General features: G+C 43.3%; 1 protein-coding gene across 1 annotated transcript in view; it reads right to left on the reverse strand.

Annotated features, from left to right (window-relative positions):
* Window positions 1–24,763, reverse strand: part of KLHL1 (kelch like family member 1) — a 282,888-nt gene that overhangs the window by 157,629 nt on the left and 100,496 nt on the right. The window contains exon 4 of the mRNA XM_054974105.1: window positions 22,829–23,025. Coding sequence (XP_054830080.1) covers window positions 22,829–23,025 — 197 coding nt within the window. The remainder of the gene's footprint in view (window positions 1–22,828; window positions 23,026–24,763) is intronic.

Here is a 24,763-nt window from a genome sequence, read left to right on the forward strand (position 1 = left end):
GCTGGATTTGGCTGCCCAATGTGGTCCTCCTCCTCTGATGAGGACTCGCTGGCAGGTGGCCAGGGCTCGGTCCAGGGCTGGGTCACAACACCTTCTCAGGTGGATCCAGTCAGGGGAACATATTCCATCCTACCAATGCCTCTCACCACTGTCTGTAACTCACATATTTAGGTACAAGTAGGCATAAACCAAGGGAAGCAAACCAGATTGCCAGTGGGCAACATAAGGTAGTCCATTTCTTGGAGAAGATCTCTGCTTGATTGGATGTTCCATTCTGCCATTTCAATCAGCAACACTCCTGCAATTCCTGTCTGGAAGCTCATAATGTTGCAGAAAATGATGTCCTAGGGTCCAGATGTTGCATGTGGGAGCATCAATAACTGATATATTTAACGCATTGGCTGTCAGATTTGATAATGCCCAATTGATAACAATGGATGATTTTTAAGGGTTTCCTAGTGAATACTGAGGGAAAAGTAATGTTGGTATAGCCCATGATCAAGTATAAGAGAGGGCTTAATCTTACACCAGCAGCAATGTATGGTGTACAATGTATGGTTTGTGCAAAAAAGATGAAGGGCAAGAGGTCTGAACATGATTATGGTAGGGGTGGCATTTTTCTCTTCCAATTGGATCCTTGCAAGGAAGAAGCACAGAGCACGCCCAGCCAATCACAAGCTGCAGACAGCTGCCTTCTCCCCCCGCCCACACACTTTTTGGGAATTTCTCTCTGAAAATAGAAAGCCTGGAGGAAGCAGTGGCCATAGAATTTGTAATGTTTGGTCCAATTCACTTGAAACTTGTGTGGTCTTTAGAAGATAAGTGAAAGTCACTCCCCTGCAATTTTGATGGCATTTGGTTGGAATTTACTGGAGTCTTCCCAGCCATGCTTCAAATGTCTCCCATGGGGAATAATAGCAGAACTTCAGTTTGCTCATCCTCTCAACTTTGAAAGTAGAAAGCTTAGGGTGGCTATAACATTGGAATGCTTGGTCCAATTTGCCTGAATATGTATGGTGCAACATAAATCTTTGAAGAAAAAATTAAAGCGATATTAAGGAGAAATTTCGACTGGCTGCACCAGTTTGATATAGTGGTTACGAGCGACGAGACTCTAATCTGGAGAACTGGGTTTGATTCCTCACTCCTCCACTTGAAGCCAGCTGGGTGACCTTGGGTCAGTCACAGCTTTCTCAGAGCTCTCTCAGCCCCACCCACCTCACGGGGTAATTGTTGTTGTGGGAATAATAATAACCATTCTTTGTAAACCATTCTGAGTGGGTGTTAAGTTGTTCTGAAGGGTGGTCTATAAATTGGATCTTGTTATATCTAAAACTGAATTTCAGAAAAAGAATATTCCACTCCCTGTAACACCAATTTCTGCTGCTACATCTGTCCATGTCTGGAACACTGAGTGGAATTCTTTTCACTGAAAAATCTTAAATGAAATTTCTTTCTAAAAACAGCACTTAACCTACCTTTGCCTCATGGAGGTAACAGTCAGGCATGTTCTAAAACAACCCATTTTCAATAGATGAATTTCAGAGACGGCATGGAGAGAGTGCCTTTCCCTTGCTACCAACAAATCTCTCCTGAAGTCCACGTATCTCACAACTAGGCAGGCCACCAGGAGTTCCTGCAGCTCTCATTTTAGATCTTATCAGTATGTGCATCTCTTGAGTATATGACAGAGAGAGATAATGGAAAACACTAGTAAAGACATGGCATATGTGAGCAAATGGGTAGCAGCATGTCAGACAATAAGGAAGCTCAATGACTGACCTTGGGTCACTCACTCTTGTTCAACCTAACTTCTCTCATAAGATTGTTCCAAAGGAAAAGAGAGAGAGAGAGAGACAGGAATTTTATATACATCACTTTGAGTTCCCTGGGAGAAGGATGAGATAAAAACAGATAGCATTGAGGATTCAGATGGGTTGTGCAAACCTTGTGCAACTCCCAAGAGTCAAATGGGTTGCTTACTGTGTACACTTGATCCCCTGAAGCTGCCTCATACTGTTGGCTGTTGGTCCAACAAGGTCAGTCCTGTCTACTCAGACTAGCAGTAGCTCTCCAGGCAGAAGGTATCAACATCACTATCTGTCTGATCTTTTCCATTAGAGATTCAGGGGATTGAACATGGGACCTTCTGTATGCAAAGCGGATGCTCAGCCACTGAGCCACACCCTCTCCTCTACTTTATTTTTTCCCATCATTATTACTCTCATCAATCTCCCATCAAGCTCACAAGAAAAATGGAGTTAACAACATTGGGTTGCCATGAAAAATTAAACCTAGCAAGCTCTCATGAGCATATAAAAATGTAATTTTGTACAATGCAGAAGCTAAACAACTGTTTTCTGAAAGACATTAGAATTGAATTTTAGGGCAGTTTTTGATGATGTCAAACCTGACTGTTCCTACCCTAAATGTTTATCGAGTCAATTCAAGCAGCAGGCCTAATGCTCTCTATGCAGTAATTCAGCCTTATTTTCTAGCATGCTGATTTCTTTTGTGAATTTTAAGCAATAAGGATGGAGGTTCTTGGAGTTAAATTAGGCATCAGATTGCAGCTTAATTCACCATGGACTATTTGCTTAGCTACTTTTCCAAGAGGATTTGAGCACTTCATTGCCAGCGGTTGTCTTTCCTATATGTTTGCTAATTGACTTGTTGTCCATATGCTGGTCCCTTAAATGTTTTTTTCCTTTGTCTCTTCCCCCTACTGTGCCTTGATGAAGTGGTGCTCTAATGTGCTGTGGCATCATTGCTGTATTAGAGAAAGCTTATCATAAAAACGTTCCACACTGTGATAAGTGCTAGTTGTACCCATTCATTTCAAACAAGCATCTCCAAATAGTCGAACCACAAGCAGTGATCTCATGAAGTACAACTGTTTATGGCAAGAATGGGGGTGGAGAATGAGGATATCAAAAGCAAGGAAACTGTAAAGGTCCTTTTCATAACACGAGCACAAAGAAATATATCTTCACCCACAGAAAAAGCCTTTCTGATCCATGCGAGTTTGGTATTCTGATGTGATATCATTTTTTTCCTGCTCCTAGGTCATACACTAAAATAGTATATTGTAATGGGAATTACTAGGCAGTGCCTGGCCACTGGGAGGATTGTGGGTGGGGATATGGAGGGGACTGTGATACCAGCTGTTTATTGTATCACTTCTAGTTTTAAAAAAGTAATGACATAGTAACTCTAGGAATCACCCAAAACTGTATGGTAAGATCACAGAGTTTCTGACAATTCCTAGAGCTACCTTATATCACTTACAGTTTTTTACTGGGAGTGATGTGATGCCTCACTTGATGCAGCAGGGTTTTTCATTTTTTTTTCTCCCACTGCCACTCAGAGCGCAATGCAAAATGAGATAATGCATTTTGTGCTGATCAAGATTTGAGGCCTTTCCCCTCCCTCTGTAGTCCTGTACAGCCCTGCTCCCCATTTCTACATGATCACCTGAACTTGAGCATCATGTCAATGAACAGAGGAAATACCCGCATGTATTTTCCCTCCATGTGATCAGCAACATTAGGAAAGCTGCGTAGCCGATCAGGGTGAGAAAGCATACCCATAGACATTTCCTCCACGCATAGGTGCCATGGTCATGAAACAGTGATCACACAGAGGAGGGGGGGCAGTGTACTTGTGGCCATTCTTGATCAACATGTGGAGGGGCTGTCTGCACAGGTTTTGTGTGTCCAAGAAGATGGTGTCTTGTATATTTCAGGCATCTTTGGAATTGATTAGACAGTGCAATGGGCTATGACAAGAAATTCTGCATCGAATTGCCCAATAAAATGTGTTTCAGTACCTTTGGTGATACAGATTATATCTTTGCATTCATTGCTTTCCTCAGTTATGATGATTAAAAATATATCTGCCAACTTATGACTTACTCATGTTGATGTAGGTTGGTTGATATATATATTTCAAGAAACTACTCAGGGAATAACACTCAGAAAAAAAGAATCTCATTGTTGTGACTAGGGTTGTGTGCTTTTGGAATCCGATTAGAGTAAAATACCTGAATCGGACCCAATCTGGAAAGCTTCAGAATTTCCGAATCCCGAAGCAAAGATTCCTGAAGCATTCAGAATGCTTCGGGAAGCTTCGGGGGACCCAGGGGTTAGGTTTAAAGGGCACTTTCACAAGTGGCAGGGCCATTTAAACCTAACCATTTCCTCCAACCCTTTCCTCCCCACCCCCCACTTACCTGGCACTGGCAGAAGGGAAGGCTGGCCCTCTCTGCCAGCCGGCCGCAGCCGCCGCAGCCGCAACAGGAGGGAAGGCCCTCTCTGCCGGCCAGCTGCGCCGGTGCAGCGCCGGCAGAAGAGAAGGCCGTCTCTGCTGGCCAGCTGTGCCGGCACAGCACCAGCAGGAAGGAAGGCCCTGTCTGCTGGCCAGTCGCACCGGCCGCAGCGCTGGCAGGAGGGAAGGCCCTGTCTGCCAGCCAGCCATGCCGGCCACAGCGGCAGAAGGGAAGGTCCTGGCTGCACGTTAAGTTGGGTGGGGGTGGGGGATGAGGTTAAAGGGTGGAGTGGGTGTTTAAGGGTGGGGGCAGCCTCCCCCCTCCCTCCTCCTCCATCACTTCAGTATGCTCCAAATCTTTATGGAGCATACTGAAGCAACTTGGAAACCCAAATCCGAAGTGACATGGCGCTTTGGATTTCAGGGATTTCCGGATCTTTTTTCTGCTTCAGGTAAACCCAAAGTGGAAAACCCGAATCTTTTCGGGTTGCACACCCCTCGTTGTGACTAGTTCCTCCTAGATAGCATCCATCGAGATAATTAAGACAAGTGAGTTCTGATAAAATTGAGAGCCAGCATGTAAAATTGTACTCATTTTGAGCAAAACTTCCCTGTCCTTAAACACTGGATGGATGAGAGGCAGTTCCACCTATTGCCACCACTGTTTTTCTGTTACTAACAGCACCATCTTTCATATAATATTAATGCTTCTTCCAGTAGTAGAAATGCTCCCTAATGGTCTTTGCACTACAACTTCAGAATAGAGATGACAACTATAGTCCTTTGCAGATTACCAGTTAATAAGCAGCAACAGTTTGTCCACTTTGACTTCTTAAAGCACAGCATTCAATGTTTTTCAAATGTAACTGTCCAAACAGACAATGAAAACTTCCCAGTGTGACTATGCATGAGTCAATTACTTGTTGTATGGACTACGTATGATGAAAAAATACAATTCTGACTATGGCAATCTTCTTCTAATACAGGCCTACACAGCTTTTGTCCTAGAAAACCAAAACTAGCCCTCTAGCAAGGTAAAGCAGCCCCTCACTGAGCATGATTAAACTCTGGGTTTTGCTATTGTCCTGGAGGCGCAAAAACAAGACACTTCTCAAGAAGCTGGTTGTAAACTCTGGGTGGGTTGCATTTGCCAGTTGCTCAAAGATAAAGAAGAAAAAAGCCAAGAAGATAAAGAGGGGGGAAATAAAGTATTGGTCCAAAATGTTTTTATCTATTAAATATTTTAACTTTAAGATTTTTTCCTACTTCCAATTGAATTTGTTTCTTTGTTGTCTGATATAGCTGTCCCAAACAATATTCTTTTCTACAGGTAATTTAAAGTGGATGGGAGGGAGGTGGGATTAGCTAAACAGATGAATAACAGTTGGGCTGAGCATATGTATCTTAGGGCCAAGCTACAAGTGACGAATGACACTTGAATGGCAAGTGAACAGACTCAGGGCCAAGCTACACATGACGAATGACACTTGAACAGCAAGTGGATTGAGTGGAGGGCAAGTGAACAGGGAGAAATACACTTGCCATTCAAGTGTCATTCGTCATGTGTAGCTTGGCCCTCACATGTATTCCTCCCTGTTCACTTGCCCTCCACTTGCCCTCCACTCAATCACTACGGGCCAAGCTACACATGACGAATGATGCTTGAACGGCAAGTGGATTGAGTGGAGGGCAAGTGAACAGGGAGAAATACACTTGCCGTTCAAGTGTCATTCGTCATGTGTAGCTTGGCCCTACATGATCGAGTGGAGTGCAAGTGGAGTGATCAAGTGGAGGGCAAGTGGAGGGCAAGTGAAAAGGAATATATGTGAGTCTGTTCACTTGCATATTCAAGCATCATTCGTCACTTGTAGCTTGGCCCTTACTTTCTGCATTCATCTTAAATCCTGGGTATAGACTGAGGCACAGGCCAAAGGGGGAAAGACCATGGTTTGCAGCGGTGGTAGTAGAACCAGCATCAGCCCTGGGTAATGTAGTTCCTCGCTTCCTTCAAGGGAGAAGGAAATCCTGCTCGGAGTTATTAAAACTGTCTTTTATTTTGAGTGTTTCATTTTGTAACCCATTCTCAGTCCCTGAGAGGTAAAGTGTAGTAGAAATATTTTTTAAAAAAGTAACTTGAAGAAAATGAAGTTTTTCACCATACAGTTCGGCACATGAGAATTTACTTTCCAGTATTGATCAGCTCTTTGAACAAGCCACATTTCCATAACCATGTTAGTCTGTCTGCAGCAATAGAAACAAGAAGCTCACTTCTTCAGATGCTGTAGCTCACAAAAGCTCAAACCCAAGCACAGGGTTTGTTAGTCTTATAGGTGCTACTGGACTCTTCCTCTTTTCTTCCATTATTAAGTACCTGAAAGCATATTGTATTAGGGGTGTGCATAAAAAAGGTGTTATTGGGATCTGAATACCAGGGCTACCATAAATATTCCATATTCCTGATATTCAGGTAGAGTTTTATTTGAGAATACTGAATATATTTGTCCATTATTCCATATGGCCGAAACTATCTGAAGGGCTCTTTCAAGCAAACTTCACCCCAAATGCAGGGAATGTATTCCTTCTTATCCAACAAGTGGAAAGTGGCCACTAATGTCTTTGTAGATAAAGCCAAGCCATCGCTTTGTGTGATCCATTCAACGCAGCACTACTTTTGTGATCAGTAGTATCCTTCAATGATTTCTCACTCTCTCTATGTAGGCTTGCCACAGAAGGCCAAGCTACGAGTGATGAATGATAGTTGACCGACAAGTGAACAGACTCACGTGTATTCCTCCCTGTTCACTTGCCCTCCGCTTGCCCTCCACTCCGAGTGCCCTCTGAGTGGAGGGCAAGTGAACAGGGAGGAATACACATGAGTCTGTTCACTTACCATTCAAGTGTCATTCATCACTTGTAGCTTGGCCCAGAGGCTTCCATCTGAGGTAAGGTTGCCTGCTCTGGGTTGGGAAATTCCTGGAGGTGGAACTGGAGAGGATTGGGTTTGGGGAGGAGAGGGGCCTCAACAGGGTATAATGCTATAAAGTCCACCCTTCAAAGTAGCCATTTTATCCAGGGGAACTGATCTTTGTTGGCTGGAGATCAGTTGCAATTCTAGAAGATCTACAGCCACCACCGGGAGGCTAGCAACCCTAATCTGAGAAGTCTGTTGACTTTAGGGGACAAAGAGAATAGCTTTCTGGAATGGGCTCTATAGAGCCTCTGGGTAACTGGCACATCTCAAATCCTCTTTAACTTCTGAGGAGAAAAATAAATGAGAGAAAAAGAACACTCCTCCTAGTTCCTTCGCATCAAACAAGACCAGAACATCCCCCCTTATCACTTACCATTCAAGTGTCATTCATCACTTGTAGCTTGGCCCAGAGGCTTCCATCTGAGGTAAGGTTGCCTGCTCTGGGTTGGGAAATTCCTGGAGGTGGAACTGGAGAGGATTGGGTTTGGGGAGGAGAGGGGCCTCAACAGGGTATAATGCTATAAAGTCCACCCTTCAAAGTAGCCATTTTATCCAGGGGAACTGATCTTTGTTGGCTGGAGATCAGTTGCAATTCTAGAAGATCTACAGCCACCACCGGGAGGCTAGCAACCCTAATCTGAGAAGTCTGTTGACTTTAGGGGACAAAGAGAATAGCTTTCTGGAATGGGCTCTATAGAGCCTCTGGGTAACTGGCACATCTCAAATCCTCTTTAACTTCTGAGGAGAAAAATAAATGAGAGAAAGAGAACACTCCTCCTAGTTCCTTCGCATCAAACAAGACCAGAACATCCCCCCTTATCAGCTTTGAATCAGGGAATTATTCTCCTTTAGGGACCAAGAGCTTGAGCACTTCAAGGCGTTTACAGAAATGTGAAGGAACTTCTTCCACTGTTTAGAGTATCTCACCTGTGGAGAGGTGGTATCCATATCCAACAATTTCCCCCTCCCTCAAGTTTCAAGAAGATTGGACCCAAGGGGACCAAGTCTATGGGCCTCTAAACAAGGTGCCCACAGCCAAGGTGCCCATAGCCACTCTCCATTGTTTTCTGTGGGGGAGGGAATCTAAGGCTTTCTGGGGCAAAGAAAAGAAACTTTAACCAAACACGCGGCAGCAACCCATGGCCAAAAGCCAGTCTCAATGCAAGTCCCAATGAATCTCAACTAAGAAAGCCCAACAGAACCAAACTGAAGCAAGGGAACAAGCATCAGACCAGAGAACCCCACCTGAATCAATGTTAAACCAGAGAATTCCAGCAGAACCAAACTGAAGCAAAGGGCCCTGTTGCAAGCCCAGCACAACAGGTGTCATTACTTCAAGTTCAAGTTAGCCTTTATTGGCATATTGCAGCAATTCAAGTTATCCACTTACAAAAAAGAAAGAACAAAGTTAAAAGAATACAAATACATAAATACATTTAGAGCTTAGTTCCGTTATATCCTTTGACGCAACTTCAAAGCAGAATGGAGAAACTTAGCCACCTTCTCGGTGAACAGGCGTCATTAAAGGGAGCTAGGCCAATGCAAGTCCAGCAGAACCAATGCCAAACCAGAGAATCCCGGGAGAACCAATGCCAAACCAGAGAATCCTGGGAGAACCAATGTCAAACCAGAGAATCTCAGATGACTTAGGGCCAAGCTACACATGACGAATGACACTTGAACAGCAAGTGTATTTCTCCCTGTTCACTTGCCCTCCACTCAATCCACTTGCCGTTCAAGTGTCATTCGTCATGTGTAGCTTGGCCCTTAAACTGAATCAAGGGCACTATTGCAAGCCTAACAGAACCAACTTCAAACCACAGTGTTGGGAAGTCTACAAAGGGGGAGAAGTCACTAATTCTCCCTCCCTCCTACTGTAGAGGAAATAGGCCCAGGAAACCAACAGGAAGACAAGGGAGGGGGGAAGAGCTTGTAGATGCAGCCAGCCAGCTTTAAAATGGCTGAAACTGCATTTGCCTGGGAATGCTGAATATACTTGGGTTCATCCATAATTAGGGTATTTGGTATTCCTGAATATATTTGCGATTCTCTAATGTATGCCCAAATGCCCAGATAATACCCTTAAGGCAGTATCTGGATATATATTTGGTATGCGAATACCAAACCGCACACCCCTGTATTGTGCACACTGGGCTGAAAACTGCAACACAGGTTGATCCGGCCTGACACTACCTGGCTGTTCTAGTACAATAGCTTAGAATGTTCAGCTGTTCAGGGAACAAAACTTTTTCCTCTGTCAAAGAAAAACTCTTTCCCTTCTTGTTTACGTAGTTTCTGTACTGGAGCACTTTTCAAGTTAAGCACGGATCTTTTGTTCAGTGGAAAATCCAGTGCATACTGAGCAGTCTCTGACAAGTTACAAGTATGTGTGAACAGCAGATATGCGTGCGTTCATATAGCATATTGTTACATTTGCTGCCGAATTCAGAGACGTAGCTTTCAAGACTTCTGTGAGCTCCTCTTGGCGGGATGCAGCACAGAGGAAGCAGCGTGTTTCCTTTCAGTCACTCTGCTTTTTAGACTCCCTCAAGGCTCTTCAGATCAGTCACCAACTGCTCTGTTGTGGCTTCTAGGCAGGAGTCAACATTCTGGGGCCTTGTTGCTTTCCTCTACCACTTGCCAGCACTTTCAAGTCAAGGAAAGCCGCCTATTTGTATTTAGGAATGCATTTTTTTTCCTTTTCAGCACAATGCATCAAATCCGTCCCCAACAACCAGTTTTATTTACTACAGGTTATCCCTTTATTCAGAAACAGTAGTACAGTATTCTGCAAAGTCTGGGAAAGCCTGGTAACAAGAAAGGGAATAATTGTTCTGCATAGTCTTCTCTTTCTCTTTTTAAAAATTCTTCCAGGTTCGCATCTCAGCATAAGCAGCAGGCATGCATACCCTCCCAAATATTCTACTCTGCAACAATACTTATCCAACACTGCCTCCCCCTTCCCCCTTCACCTTCTCATGTCTTCCTCTCCCTTCCTCATCCTCCCTTCACTGCTGCTGGTTCCTCCTCCCACCGCTTTCCTTCCCTTCCTTTCTTCCACCTCCTCCTTCTTCCTTCTTACCACCTTCCTTTTCCTGCCACTTTTGTCTTCCTTGCCCCCTGCCCCTTCTTCCCCTTTCTCTCCAGCCACCACGGCTGCTGGCTTGTCCTTCCTTCATCAAACACTTTGGTTTCTCTTGTAATGGCAGTGGTTTGGCTGCCTTTTCCGCATCACCCCCGACTTCCCTCTCCCTGCCACAGCTGCCACATCACTCCCCTGCCATATCCTCCCTGATGGCCGCTGCTTCCTTACCTTGGCTGCCTCTTCATTCCTTCCCATGTCCTTTCCATGTCATTCATTCCTTTCCATGTCCTGTCCTGCCACCTCTTTCTTTTCCATTTGTGTACTGGTTTGCTAAAGGAATTTTAAAATGGTGGCTGGGGTCTCATAGTAGTGCTGTGACGTCTCATTCTTCAATAGTTTGAGAAATTTTTTAACTTAACTCATCAGTTTTTATTTACTATTTGGATTTTTCTGCATACCAATGGCTTACACCAGGGTTGTAGAAAAAATCCTTCTTTTCTGTATATGACCCAATTGTGCAGATTTTTTATTTATATAGAGATCATTGTCCAGAATTAGATATATTCAGGGCTTTTTTTCAGCTGGAACGCTGTAGAAAGGAATTCCGGAACCTCTTGAAAATGGTCACATGGTCGGTGGCCCCGGTGATCTCCAGACAGAGGGGAGTTTAGATTGCTCTCCGTGCCACCGAAAGGTATGGAGGGCAATCTAAACTCCCCTCTGTTTGGAGATCAGGGGGCGGGGCCACCAGCCATGTGACCATTTTCTCCAAGGGCAACCCACTGAGTTCCACCACCTCTTTTCCCAGAAAAAAAGCCCTGGATATATTGATGGCTGGAAGTCACACTTACAATGGATGCACACCTTGCATAGTACTGCATGTCACCATGTACAAAATACGATGGTTAAGATGCTCAAAAAATGTCATTTCTACCAGGGAAGACATGCTGCCTCTGCATCAGAAACGACTCACCAATGTGCATTCATTGCAGAAAAACAGGGAAACCTTCAAGGCAAAGATCCCCCATATCTTTTCAAACCTCTCTCAGATCCATCTGTGAATAACCTTTCCTGCCTAAGTTTTGTTGAGGACTCCAGGCTTTTTATGTTCCAAACTGCAGGTTTATTCCATTAGTGCTCTCTGCTCTGCTTCCTCCAGTTGAGCTGCCTTTTACAGTGCATTCATCCTTTTTGTTACTCCAGCTACTAAATTATTTAGCACCTAGAGTGTGTGCTAGGCCCCGGTTCCTGCAAGGTTTGTTTTTCTGACCCGTTGTGTAATTCAAGCCTGTCTGTTTTCCTCTCTTTAAAATAAATTGTCCTCTTCACTATTCCCTGTTTATTTTTTCTTTCATGAGCATTGAGCTCCATGATGAGGCGTGAGCCAATGATGCAGGTTATTTTAGTAATCCTGTCTTGGTAATCGTATGAAATTGCTCCTCATCCTTACATTGTCCATACAAATTAGGGTTTTTGTTTGTTTGTTTGTTTTTAATGAAGAGACATGATGTATTTTTGCACTTGGTATGGTCATATCCTTTGTCAAGGGATTTTTTGGACCCCTCTTCAAGAATCCATATATGAGATTATTCACAAAAGATATTCACACAGGAAGGCAAGACTTAGTGAATTTAGTGACAAATTCTCCTTTTCTGAGACTGAGAGTGGGACCACAAGTGATGCCTGACACAGGTTGGACACTTCTCAGCTTCCCTCAAGTTTTGATGGGAAATGTAGGCATCCTGGTCTTGCAGCTTGACTCTCCGACTGCTGTCCAATGGACTTTTCAACTGTCACTTGTCCAACATTCCGCCAAGCTGCCTACATTTCCCATCAAAACTTGAGGGAAGCTGGCAAGTGTCCAACCTGTGTCAGGCGTCACTTGTGGTCCCGCTCTCAGCTGCAGGTTAGCATAATCTCAAAACAAGTGAGAAAGTTCCAGCATTTGAAAAGATCCTTTTCTTTTCATTCCGTCACTAAGATTTCAACCTTGGAAGAGTTACTGAGAAGAGCTATTTCTCAGAAGTGTTTTGAACTTGTAACAAAAGTATGGCTTCATCACTCAGGTGTTTATATTACAGTGAGATCTGACTGACGTGTCACTCAAGCTTGTATGGTGCCTTGTATCCTGGGAATTGTAATTCTGAAGAGAAGTTTTATTAACCTTTTTGATCTTTGATTCTGTAAACTATTAGTGCTAAGGTATATAAGATTCTCTGATATAACTCTTCTTTATGCATATGAGCTAGAGAAAGAATCTGCATCTGGTCTTTATTCAGAAATAATAAAACTCACATTTCTTTGTATCACTGTGGTTGGTGTCTTGGATTATATTTGGGTAAGTGGTTGGAAAATTTATAATTGATAGTACTACTATAAATAAAATTCCCTTTCACCTTTCAGATACCTAGCATTCTTCCACCTTCCAACTTTTTTTTGGCAGAAAAAGGTATCCTTACCTGTGCAAGATGTAATTCCTAACAATTAAAAAAAAAAAAAAACTTTTGCAATATATTGTCATGGTTTCCATCTGGCTTATTGCTGCTTCCTTCCTACCTTATACCAACAGCCTTACTGTAAGTAATGAGGTTAGATAATTATGATAAATAGATATATATAAACTAGTTTATAAGATAATTGTACACAAATATGAGATTGAGTAATGTTACATTATAGTAGAAAGTGCCAGCAATACCAGCAGAAGGCTAGAAGGTGTAGGAGGTTTGTTTGCAGACCACGATTTAAATTCATAAAAATGCCTTACACAAATTAAGTGTAATTGCATCCCATCCCTGAAATTTTAAAATGTGGGTGTGGGTAGAGCAGCCAAAAGTATAACATTTCTTCGTGCTTTCAGATGTGCCTGGGAGTAAGGAAAGGCCAGGTCCTTAAAACCTATTTGGATAGGTATAGGTACATTTAAATAAACTGGTTGTACAGTTCCAGCTCTGGCTTTGCCTTGGAACAACCAATGAGAGCTAGTGTGATGCTGGGGCTGGGGGTGGTTGAAGATAGGTGAAAACCCTTTAGAGTATTTAGGAGAGAGAAGGCAGTCTTATCTGAGAGAACAATTATCTGAGCTTGTGAAGGGAGCAACCCGAATAGAGCTGACTTCTGAGAACAGATATTTTGTGATTATTGATTGTTGGAATGAACTGGACCAAAAGTTCAAATATTAGAAACAATGTGTCTCTGTGTTTGAGTTATCTTAATGCTGTTAAAGTTGTAAATAAAGTTTAACTCCTTTTTTCTACCTCCTTAATGGTTCTACTTCTGGACAAACCGTTAAGTTATTGTTTTGGGGAGCAAGACGCCTGTTTTGCCCCAGGGTACATTTTCCCTTATAACTGTCCCCTCCCAGCCATATGCTCTGTGTGTGTGTTCTGGATCCATGCAATGATCCTCAGACTCATGCACTGACCCATGCACTGACCCTCAAATGCTGGTCTTTTTTTACTGCTGTCTCTGTGGACCCCTTCAATCCTTGAGACTGGTAATTATTGCCCTCCCTAAACCGCATTCTCCCATTTTACTTCCAGTTTTTGCTAGTTAGCCTTGGATGTGTAGTGTCATGGCCCAGTCTGAGAGTGAGGTCTCCTCTGGAGGAGAGGAGCCTCATGTAGCCAGCCAGGACTCCTCAGGAGAAGAGGAGCCCTGTGTAGCCAGCCCTAGCCCTGATTCAGCAGAAGCCAGCAATCAGGAGCAACAGCTGCTGGCTGATCAGAGCTTGCAGCCAGCAGCTGAGACACCAGCACCCTCTAGCTCCAACACCACAGGGGAAGCTCAGCCAGGGACTTCTACAGGTGCAGCGCAGCCAAGAGCCTCCACCCCCCCCCCAGGTTCACCCACGCCCAAGGAACGCTGCAGGCAGTGCCAGAGACTGGAACTGCAGGAGAGACGGCGCAGTGCTCACCTCTTGAGCCAACGCCAGCTGCTGGAGAGTGACGATGAGTAGTGTCAGGATGGAGCCCCAGCAGCTGGCTGAAAACCACGCCTGGCTATAAGAGCCAGTCTGGAGGAACTGCCGGGTGTGGAAGCAATGTGTCTACTGCCTGTAACCACGCTGTGTTTTGTGAACCTTGCCCGTGCCTGCTTTTGGACCTGACGCTATCAGTGACTGACCTTGGACTGTGCCTGACCTTGCTTTTGGACTCTGGACTCACTCCTGGACTCACTCCTGGCTTTATCTTGTGCTCTGACCACCGGTTTGACTTGGCTTTTGCTCTTGAAACTCCCCTTTGACTTTGGCCTTAAGGTTTGGACTTGAACCACCCTGCTTGGGCTGGCCCAGCCCATGACATGTAGTGTGGATGATTTTCTGTATGTTTGTCCTTTTGATTTCCCTTTAATAATAATAATAATAATGATAATAATAATAATATAATAATAGTAGTAGTAGTAGTAGTAGTAATAAACAACTTTCAGATTGAACATCTGCTTGATTCATATGAGAGTTCTCTAAGGAATAATCCCAGTAGACATAGGTGGAGAATCCCAGTTACGCCCCCCTCTCGCTGCCTTCTACTTGGGTAACAGAGGGAGGCAGCATTATGGTGTGCACTTGTTTGCTATATACTATTGCCAGGTCTGGCTGGCTGCTTTGGTACTACTAGCTTGCCCGGTTGGCTGCTGGTTAGATGTTGGTTCTGTTGGGCTTGTATTAGTCTTGTGTTCTGTCTGGCATCTTTAAGTGATCTGGTTCTCTTGAGCAGACTAAGCAATCTCAAAAGTTTCACTTATAAAAATAAATGTATATTAGAAAAAACAAAAAAACTGAGAGCCAGTTTGGCATAGTGGTTAAGAGCGCGGGACTCTAATCTGGAGAACCGGGTTTGATTCCCCACTCCTGCACTTGAAGCCAGCTGGGTGACCTTGGGCTAGTCACAGTTCTCTGGAGCCCTCTCAGCCCCACCCACCTCACAGGGTGTTTTGTTGTGGGAATAATAATATCATACTTTGTAAACTGCTCTGAGTGGGCATTAAATTGTCCTGAAGGGTGGTATATAAATTGAATGTTGTTGTTGTTAAAAACAAATCAAGCTTGTAGGGTATGAAATTTAAGTCCCTCATTTCTAGGTTGGGAGATGGGCTGTCATCACATCAAGTTTCTTAACTTCCTGTGGTTAATTGTTCCATAAGGTAGGAGCTACTATCAAGAAGGTCCAACCATAGGGTGTAGCCGATCATACTTGTCCACAAAATGGAAGTCTGGAGGTTCCTGCTTAGGCAAACCATCCACAGAATTTTGAGGAAAGCAAAAAACGTATATAAACACTAGAACATTTCTGAGGCTGATATAGTAGGTCTGTTAAGGCCTTAGTTGCCTCTGAGTTTGTATGAAGTGAAATTTCAAAGAAAACTGTAGAGCTTCCAGTTCTCTTGCTAAAGAAAAAGCTATACTGAGATTGACAATTCTGGAAATGTCTGCATACCATTATAGTGCCTAATTTAGCCAGGCCACAGCCTGGAACCTTTAGAATAATTTAGGAACAACTTGATAACATCATGCTAGCATGCATCACTTCTCACAAAACACAGAAGTGCTGTCAGGAAGTTGAGGAGGATGCTCCACAATTTGCAAAAAACCTCCATGGTTAAACCATAGAGTTCTGGGGAAATCCAAGATCTCCACCCCTATCATGACATCACTTTCGGATTTCACTGGGAGTGATGCCATGAGCTGGCACAAAATGAGTGTGTGCTCCCAATGTGCCACCATTTTTTCTCCCACTGTTATTTCAGGCCCTGAAGAAGAAATGGGAGGGTTGTTGGGAGAACATAGTGGGAGACCTGGCAACCTTACACAGACATAAGAAGCTTGCTGACCATATTATCTGTCTACTTGTAGTTGTACATCCCTGTGGTAGAGATTCATGACTATTTTAGCATAAGAAAAATAGCGTGCCTAGGCACATTCCAGCACAGTTATAAAAGCTTATGTCCACTGAAATCAGTAAGTTTAAGAACACTTACTTCTGTGATGGATTATACTCATCTACATGGAACGAACTGTGCGTCTGTTTTGTTTCCTCTTCACAAACTGGCTAACCATCATGCCTTATGTTCCCTAGTGCAGATAGACAACCATTCAATACCAACCATCCGATACCAATACTTTAGTTTGTTATTTTTCCAGAGATGAATCGGATCATCAGACTGAAATGTCAAACGCCTCTAACGCACAGTGCAATTTCCACTGTAAGGCTTATGGCTTTCTAGAAGCAGGTATCAAAATATTTATCCTAGGAGATCTGTATTTGTCTGCAGATAATATCGTCTAAGTAGCCAACTGACAGTACAGCTTGCTTTAATGGAAAACTGGCTCAGCAACCACAGCAGCTGCAATTAAGGCTTGCTTTATTACTACAGTAATAATTTCAGCCTAGACCAGAAGGAACTGTTCTCTCTCTAGACACGAAAGGTTTTGGTCCATATCTCAGCTACAGCTTCTATGCCAAACAATGTTAATTGTGTCAAACAATACAGAATGTAAAGTGGGCAGATATAGCATCTTAGTGGGTATATTTTGTTACATTTACTTTATGAGCTGAGGTTTGTAATTAATGAAAATTTAAACCATTGCAAAGGATAGCCTATCTATCTACCTTACACCCAATCCTAAAACCTGTTTGACTTAAGTGGCATTGGAGGTAAATTACCATCAAAGTAAACGGGGATCCAAAGGCAATCAATCACATTCTTTGAAAATTTCTCCTGACCTCCACTTCGGCCTGCAGTTCCGACACACTGTTCTGTCTGGGCTGCCATAAAGGACCCACTTTCTAGAATACCTTCTTAAGGTTGAAGAAGGAACTGGAATGTCCCTCAGTCGACTTTTTGGACTGCATTACGTGAATTTAGAATGTGGATATTTATAATCATGGCAGGCTGTTAAAATCCAATGGAAATAGAGGAAGTTTCTTCGAATCTACCCCTAAATCGAATTTTTTTGCTATAGTGAAGCCAGTTTGGTGTAGTAGTTAAGAGTGACGGGACTTTAATCTGGAGAACCAGGTTTGATTCCCCACTCCTCCACTTGTAGCCAGCTGGGTGACCTTGGGTTAGTCACAGCTCTCTCAGCACTCTCTCAGCCCCACCCACCTCACAGGGTGTTTGTTGTGGGGATAGTAATAACATATTTTGTAAACCAGTCTGAGTGGGCGTTAAGTTGTCCTGAAGGGCAGTATATAAATCTATCGTTATCGTTATCGTTATCGTTATCGTTATCGTTATCGTTATCGTTATCGTTATCGTTATCGTTATCGTTATCGTTATCGTTATCGTTATCGTTATCGTTATCGTTATCGTTATCGTTATCGTTATCGTTATCGTTATCGTTATCAAACATGACACTATTTATGTTTGTGCGTGTGTCTGTGTTTTTGTGTTTATGCTTATATTTGTATAAATATGTGGCTATAATGCTGAGAAAGAGAGAATGATACTCAAGGATTTGTATGGACAGGTTTTAACTTTGGTATCTAAAAACACTTGGTTACTAGCTGAGATTGCAATCATAACAGATCAATCTTCTTTACCTCTAGGACTAAGTCGGCTCAGAAATACTCTGTATAGCTGCCCCTCTCTAATGAGACAGAACATAAACTCTTTATTATTGAGAGCTTTACCTAATCAAGCTAACTGGGATACTGAGTTATAATTCTGCTGCCTTCCAATCTCTGGGCACCTGACTTTCCTTCCCTCAAAATGTTTGCATACATTTTCTAATACCTTGGCCAAATGAGCAATAGCATTCGATGGCATACACCTATGCATGTTTACTTAATTTATCAATTAAGAGGTTTTATATTTAAGTCCACTCTCTCAAATCACTCACAATGGCTTACAACACAGAAACAAAAGTTGTAACGAAGTTTGCACAGCAAACTAATAACAAGCTACCATATAAACACCAAGTAATTGCCCGTAAAAGAAAAAACAGCTGTCACGATGACTATAAAAATCTAAGTCCTCAGCAGAAAGCTCACATAAAACTGTCTTACAAGGCTTCGGAAAGGCTCAGAAGATTTGGACTTTGTGCGACAGGCATTCCATCAGACATGTGGCTCACAGGCCATGAAGGACTTCAAAGGTAAGCACCATCGCTTTGAACAAAGCCCGGAATCATACTGGTAGCTGATTCAACACACAATGGTGGCTGTCAAAAAAACATTTGTTGATATGATCACCATCACTACACAAACCAAGTTGGTTTGATGGCGTTCATTCTATGTAACTCAAAACCGACAGTACTCAATCAGGCTCCCTACCCGTTTCAGTTTCCCCAAGTCTCTAGTCAACCAGAAGGAGAGAGAACAATTGGAGAGAGGGATAAGGAGATGGGAGACAAACCTGGCAGGTAAACCTGTCTATCTAACCCATTGGGAAAATAGGAGGCAGTGGTAGCCAGGGTGCCTTTCATGAACTTCAGCGGGTGAGCAAGTTTCCTAGGCAAGAAAGTTCTTGCCACTGTGTGCATCCTAAAGTAACATCTAGAGTAGATGACTCCAATGTGCTGTACATGGGGCTGCCTTTGAAGACTGTCTGGAAGCTACAGTTGGTACAGAATGCTGTGTCCAGAACACTGAATGGAGAGGGTCATAGGGACCATATCACTCCAGTCTTATTCCACCTACATTTTGCTGCCAGGCCCAATTCATGATGCTAGTATTGACCTTAAAAGCCCTGTATGGCTGGGCTATATGGCTGTGGTCAGGCATACCTGAAAGACTGCCTACTCCCACATTGACCTACCTGACCACTCTCCTCATTTTCAGAGGTCTTTCTTTGGGTGCCCCCGTCATCTGGGGCTAGACAGGTGAGAAAGGGCCTTCTCTTGGTCATGACTAGAGATGGACATGGACAGCAATACAAACAAAAAAAAGCCACAAACAGCCCAATCTGCTGTTTGTGAACAAGCTGTTTGTGAGGCCCCATTATAAACAAACAGGTGGTCATTGCAAGCCTCGTTCATTGCTGTTCGTTGCTGTTCGTCAAGCCAGACAATCTGGCACCTGCAATCAATTCCCTTGGCAACCGGAGGCAGGGACTGCCTGAACTCTGTCTGAACTCCAGCTGTTGCCCTGGAAACCCCAATCTAAGCCCAATTTAGCTTGATAGGCAGCTCTTCTTTTCAAGTGTGGAGCTCCAAATTTGTAACAAGGAAGCAAAGAGCAGGGGGGAGGGGGCTCCCAGCTCTGATTTTGCAGACAGTAAAGGAAAGACAGTTGCTGTTGGCATTTTGAGAGAGAGACAGGGAGAGTGCATTGGAGCTTGAATTTTCTTTGTGTGTGGTGGGATAGGGATCTACCTCTTCAAGTTCCAGGGCTGCTGCCAGGCTCTGGGCCAAGCTATTATTTATTACTGGCACCTTTCCTGCTGCCAGCTCAAGTAAGGTTTCTGGGAGTGGTGCGGTAGGGATCTACCCCTTCAGATTCCAGGGCTGCTGCCAGGCTCTGGGGCCAAGCTATTATTTATTATTGGTACATTTCCTGCTGTCTGCTCAGGTAGGGTTTATGGGAGTGGTGTGGTAGAGATCTTGATGGCTAGAGGAGAGCCTGCTGGCCCCCAAGAACAATGAACAACAAACATGTTCGTAACAGGATCATGTTTGTCAGTGTTTGTTGTTTGTTGTTCATGGATGGCAACGAACAACGAACATCATGTTCATTTTTTTTTCTGTTTGTGCCCATGTCTAGTCCTGGCTCTGAAACTATGGAACTTCATCCCAAATGAGCTCCATCTCCTTCTAGGGTGGTCTTCTGTCAACAGGTGAAGATTATTTTTTTCAATTGGTACCCCCTCACTAACTCTCACTTGGCCTCCTCCCTGTTTGTGCATTTATATGTGTTTATATTTTATGTAATTGCTTTAAATATTTTATATATGGGTGTATTTTAAATGCTGTTTTAACGTGGAAATCTTTTAATCGTCACTACCTTGGGGAGCCTGAGTTGGATGGAAAGTCTGCATAGAAATGATTGATACAAATAAATAAAATCAACTTGAAAGTTCCATATTCCAGATATTAACAATGTTTAAATCTCCTAAATCCCTTACAGAGCAGTCTGGAATTCAATTGGATCAACTGGTCTCTAGGGTCGGATCATCCTAATTGCTCTCCTCATCCTTTCAGATTCAACTGCATAGTCAGCAGTTTCTTCTCTGACCAGGACATGGACTTCATTTCTGCCCTTCATTTCTACTAACCAGATCACCAAAAAGCTGCCTGGTAAATCCAGAGTCTGAATAGTCCCTTAGAAACCATATCTGCTATTAAGGTCTGTGACATGCCAGGTAAGAGGGCCTTGGTGTAGTGGGCCAATTTGGTGTAGTGGTTAAGAGTGGCAGGACTCTAATCTGGAGAACTGGGTTTGATTCCCCACTCCTCCCATTGAAGCCAGCTGGGTGACCTTGGGTCAGCCACAGCTCTCTCAGAGCTCTCTCAGCCTCACCTACCTCACAGGGTGATTGTCATGAGGATAATAACAACACACTTTGAAAACCACTCTGAGTGTGGCATTTTGTCCTAAAGTGTGGTATATAAATCAAACATTATCATCATCATCATCATTATTTATGTATTTTGGTAAAAGGTAAAGGTAGTCCCCTATGCAAGCACCGAGTCATTACTGACCCATGGGGGTACGTCGCATCATGATGTTCTCTTGGCAGACTTTTTACGAGGTGGTTTTGCCATTGCCTTCCCCAGTCATCTACACTTTACCCCCAGGAAACTGGGTACTCGTTTTACCGACCTCGGAAGGCTGAGCCGGCTACCTGAACCCAGCTTCTGCCGGGATCAAACTCAGGTCATGAGCAGAGCTTGGACTGCAGTACTGCAGCTTACCACTCTGTGCCACGGGGCTCTTCATGTATGTATTTACGTATTTTTGAAATATATAAACCTGCTTGTTCTTAGACAGAGACCCAACTGCAGGTAGCAACTAAAAATAAATCTACAAAAAAATCAGATTATTAAAAATGCATTGAATAAAGATCTTAATTAAAAACTACATCACAATAATGAATATACAACTACAGCTACAGCGAGATCTCTCCCTCTCTCTGCTCAGACTCAAATGTCCCCAGCTGGTTGAGACATCGCTGCCATGCCAGACTTAATTAGGTTGGGTAAGGAGAGAAGGTATTGGAAAAGCAATGAGAGTGTGAGCTTCCTTGCCCCAAAGCCACCACATAGTACGGTCGGTGGGAGATGAGGAGAGGGTTGTGACAGACCTTTTATTCTTGGTCCACACCAGAAATGGGAATGGGGGGATATATCTGCACAAGATCAGGCCCTGAGGTTGAAGTCCCCAAAGCAATCACCATAGGTTTTCTTGCTCAGAGCCAAACTACAAGTGACGCCTGACACAGGTTGGACACTTGTCAGCTTCCCTCAAGTTTTGATGGGAAACGTAGGCAGCTTGGCGGAATGTTGGACAAGTGACAGTTGAAGAGTCCATTGGACAGCAGTCGGAGAGCCAAGCTGCAAGACCAGGATGCCTACATTTCCCATCAAAACTTGAGGGAAGCCGACAAGTGTCCAACCTGTGTCAGGCTTCACTTGTAGCTTGGCTCTCAGTTGCAAATATGAAACTACCTCCAACAAGCCCCAAAGGAATGTGAAGTAATAAACCAAATGTAAACATAAATTGCAATCAAATAAATAAAAGAGTAAAACACTGTTCCTAGCTTAATACTTGCACTGGGTTAAAAAGAAATACAAGCAGTATATAATTTATTCTATTCTGCAAGAAGCAGAAATCATTAAGTAAAGAAATCCAAGACCCTCTTTTAAAAGGACAGAGATTTCACTAGTTCCATTATTAAGACCCAGGAGTCTTGGCTCTTACAGGAAAATTTGAGAAGTAAGCAACATATAACAATAGATTTAGGCTTGACCTAGCCCGGCAAAAAGAAATCTGAGGTTTGACACCATTAGGTATGAATATAGGAAACTGTCTTATACTGAGTTTGATCTTGATCTTTTCATAGAGAGTAAAGCAGTAGAGACTTTGTTCAATGCAGCCACCAATTTACAGACCAGACATTTAGTTGCAAATAGTATATTCTCCATTTCTATGTGAAATATCATTCAGATGAAAAGAGCTTTAGAAGTGTATTATGTAAGCAATCCTCTTCCGATTGCTGTGTTTTGTCTTGATAGGGTATCAGGTAGGGCTGCCAACCTCCAGGTGGGGACTGGAGGTCTGGAATTACGACTGATCTCCAGACGACAAAGTTCCATTCCCTTAGAGAAAAAAGGCTGCTTTGAGAGGTGACCCTAAGACATTATACCCCACTTCATTCCCTTCCTAGACTCCACCCACAAATCTCCAGGAAATTCTGCACCTGGAGTTGACAACCCTACTATCAGGAGACAAAACAAAGCATAAATAAGTTGTTTTAATGATCACAGAGATTAGGCCGGGAAATCAACCATGCATGTAATCTGACGGTCTCTATTCTGATACGAGGATAAAGGGATATTGGAGCTGTCTTACCATGGTGTAGCTGTGAGCCACCTTCATAAGCTCACTGCATCCTTGAGCATCTGCAAATGCCCGGATTCCGAGACAGTTCGAGGGATGTAAAAGCTTCATGAGAAAATGGCAACACACTTCAACTACTTGAGGGAGCTGAAGGAGACAAGCGGCTGCCAGGAGGTTTTCAATGGTATCTTCTTTAAGTTCCAAGCAACCTGTGTAAGAGAACCAGAGAAGTTAGCCCTGTTAGTCTGTAGTCACAAAATAGTAGAGTCCAGTAGCACCTTTAAGACTAACCAACTTTACTGTAGCATAAACTTTCAAGAACCACAGTTCTCTTCATCAGATGCATCTGATGAAGAGAACTGTGGTTCTCAAAAGCTTATGCTACAGTAAAGTTAGTTAGTCTTAAAGGTGCTAGTGGACTCTATACTATTGTGTAAGAGATGATGTACATGCAAATTTTGCCTCTACTCATGGGTTTGCACACCTTAAAACAAACAAAGAGATTTCAGGAAATGTTCGACCACTTTGATAGACAGATGGGGGGGCACATTTATTTAGCAGACGATGAAAAGGTCTCACTAGGAAAGTTTCCCTCCCCACTCCCTGCATTTTCCAATTAAGCATTCAGATTAGCTTTCCTTTATTATTCATCGGTCCTCTAAAAGAGTAGTATTGCACAGCTGGCCTGCTACAGTACAGCAGTATCTGGCATACAATATTACCCAAAGGTATGTCGGATTGCACTATGAAAGGAACTGAATATTTGAAGTTTGGACATCTATTGCTGTGAGATGATTTATTTAAAAAAAAACTGTTTCTTGGTGGGGAACTGAGGAAACACTAGGATACATAATACCTTTGAATTAATACAAATATTTCTGAAGCTGAAAGTAAGAGGAGGCAGAAACATGCCGTTGCCAAATGAGTTTACAGTCTTTAAATACAAGATTTAGTATTTGTAAGTAGACATGGGCATGAACAGCATTACGAACAGCCTAATCTGCTATTCTCAAACAAGATGTTCGTGAGGCCCCATCCTAAATGAACAGGTGGTCATTAAAAGCCTCGTTCGTTGCCTTCGGCAGCTGTTCGGCAAGCCAGACAGTCTAGCACCTGCTGCAATCAGTCCCCTTGGCAACCGGAGGCAGGGAGGGACTGAACTCTGTCTGAACTCCTTCTGTCTTTAACCCTTCAAAGTACTTCCAGCAGAGAGTCCCATTTTTGCAACTGTGAAGAGAAAATGACAGCCAATGGGGAGATGTGTGGATCATGCCTTTCCCGGGGTGCGATCTCTCTGAAACTTGGGGGGGGGGGGGGTCTTCAGAGGACAGTGAGGACTATGTCCCCTGCAAATTTGGTGGGTATTGGACATTGGGAAGGTCAGTTTGTGGGGTGTTTAAAGGGCCCTGCCCCTTGCACGTTGGAGGAAAGGGCCCTTTAAACTATCTGAAGCTGAATCTCCCCCTGCCGCCGAAAGTGGGTGTCTTTAGTCTCAATGAGAGAATCTAGGATTGTCTATTGGATGAGCCAGTTTATTGCGGGGCAATTAGTATTGGATGGGCCAGTTTATTGGATGAGCCAGTTTATTGGGGGGGCAATTAGCTAGCAACATATACTAAGGTTTTATTGCTCTTTGTTCAGTCGTCTGCCACTACAGTCCACTTCTATTACTTCACTAGACCATGCAGTCTAAGCTTTTCTCTCTCTAGGACCTAGTTGAGACTATCAAGATGTAGTCAGAATCTGTTGTTTTTCCTACCAAATATACCCTTTTTACCCTATTATGCAGTAAAGTATTTTATAGACCTAGAATCACAGAAGTCTGTCTACTTATTTCCATTGTGCTATTATCAAACTCTGCAACTCTGCAAACTTATATCTAATTGCTGTGCAACCACCAACACATCCAATGGCAAACCACCCCGTAACAAAAAGTCTGCCAAAAAA

The sequence above is a fragment of the Eublepharis macularius genome, chromosome 3 (assembly GCF_028583425.1).
Source record: "Eublepharis macularius isolate TG4126 chromosome 3, MPM_Emac_v1.0, whole genome shotgun sequence".
Taxonomy (NCBI): Eukaryota; Metazoa; Chordata; class Lepidosauria; order Squamata; family Eublepharidae; genus Eublepharis; species Eublepharis macularius.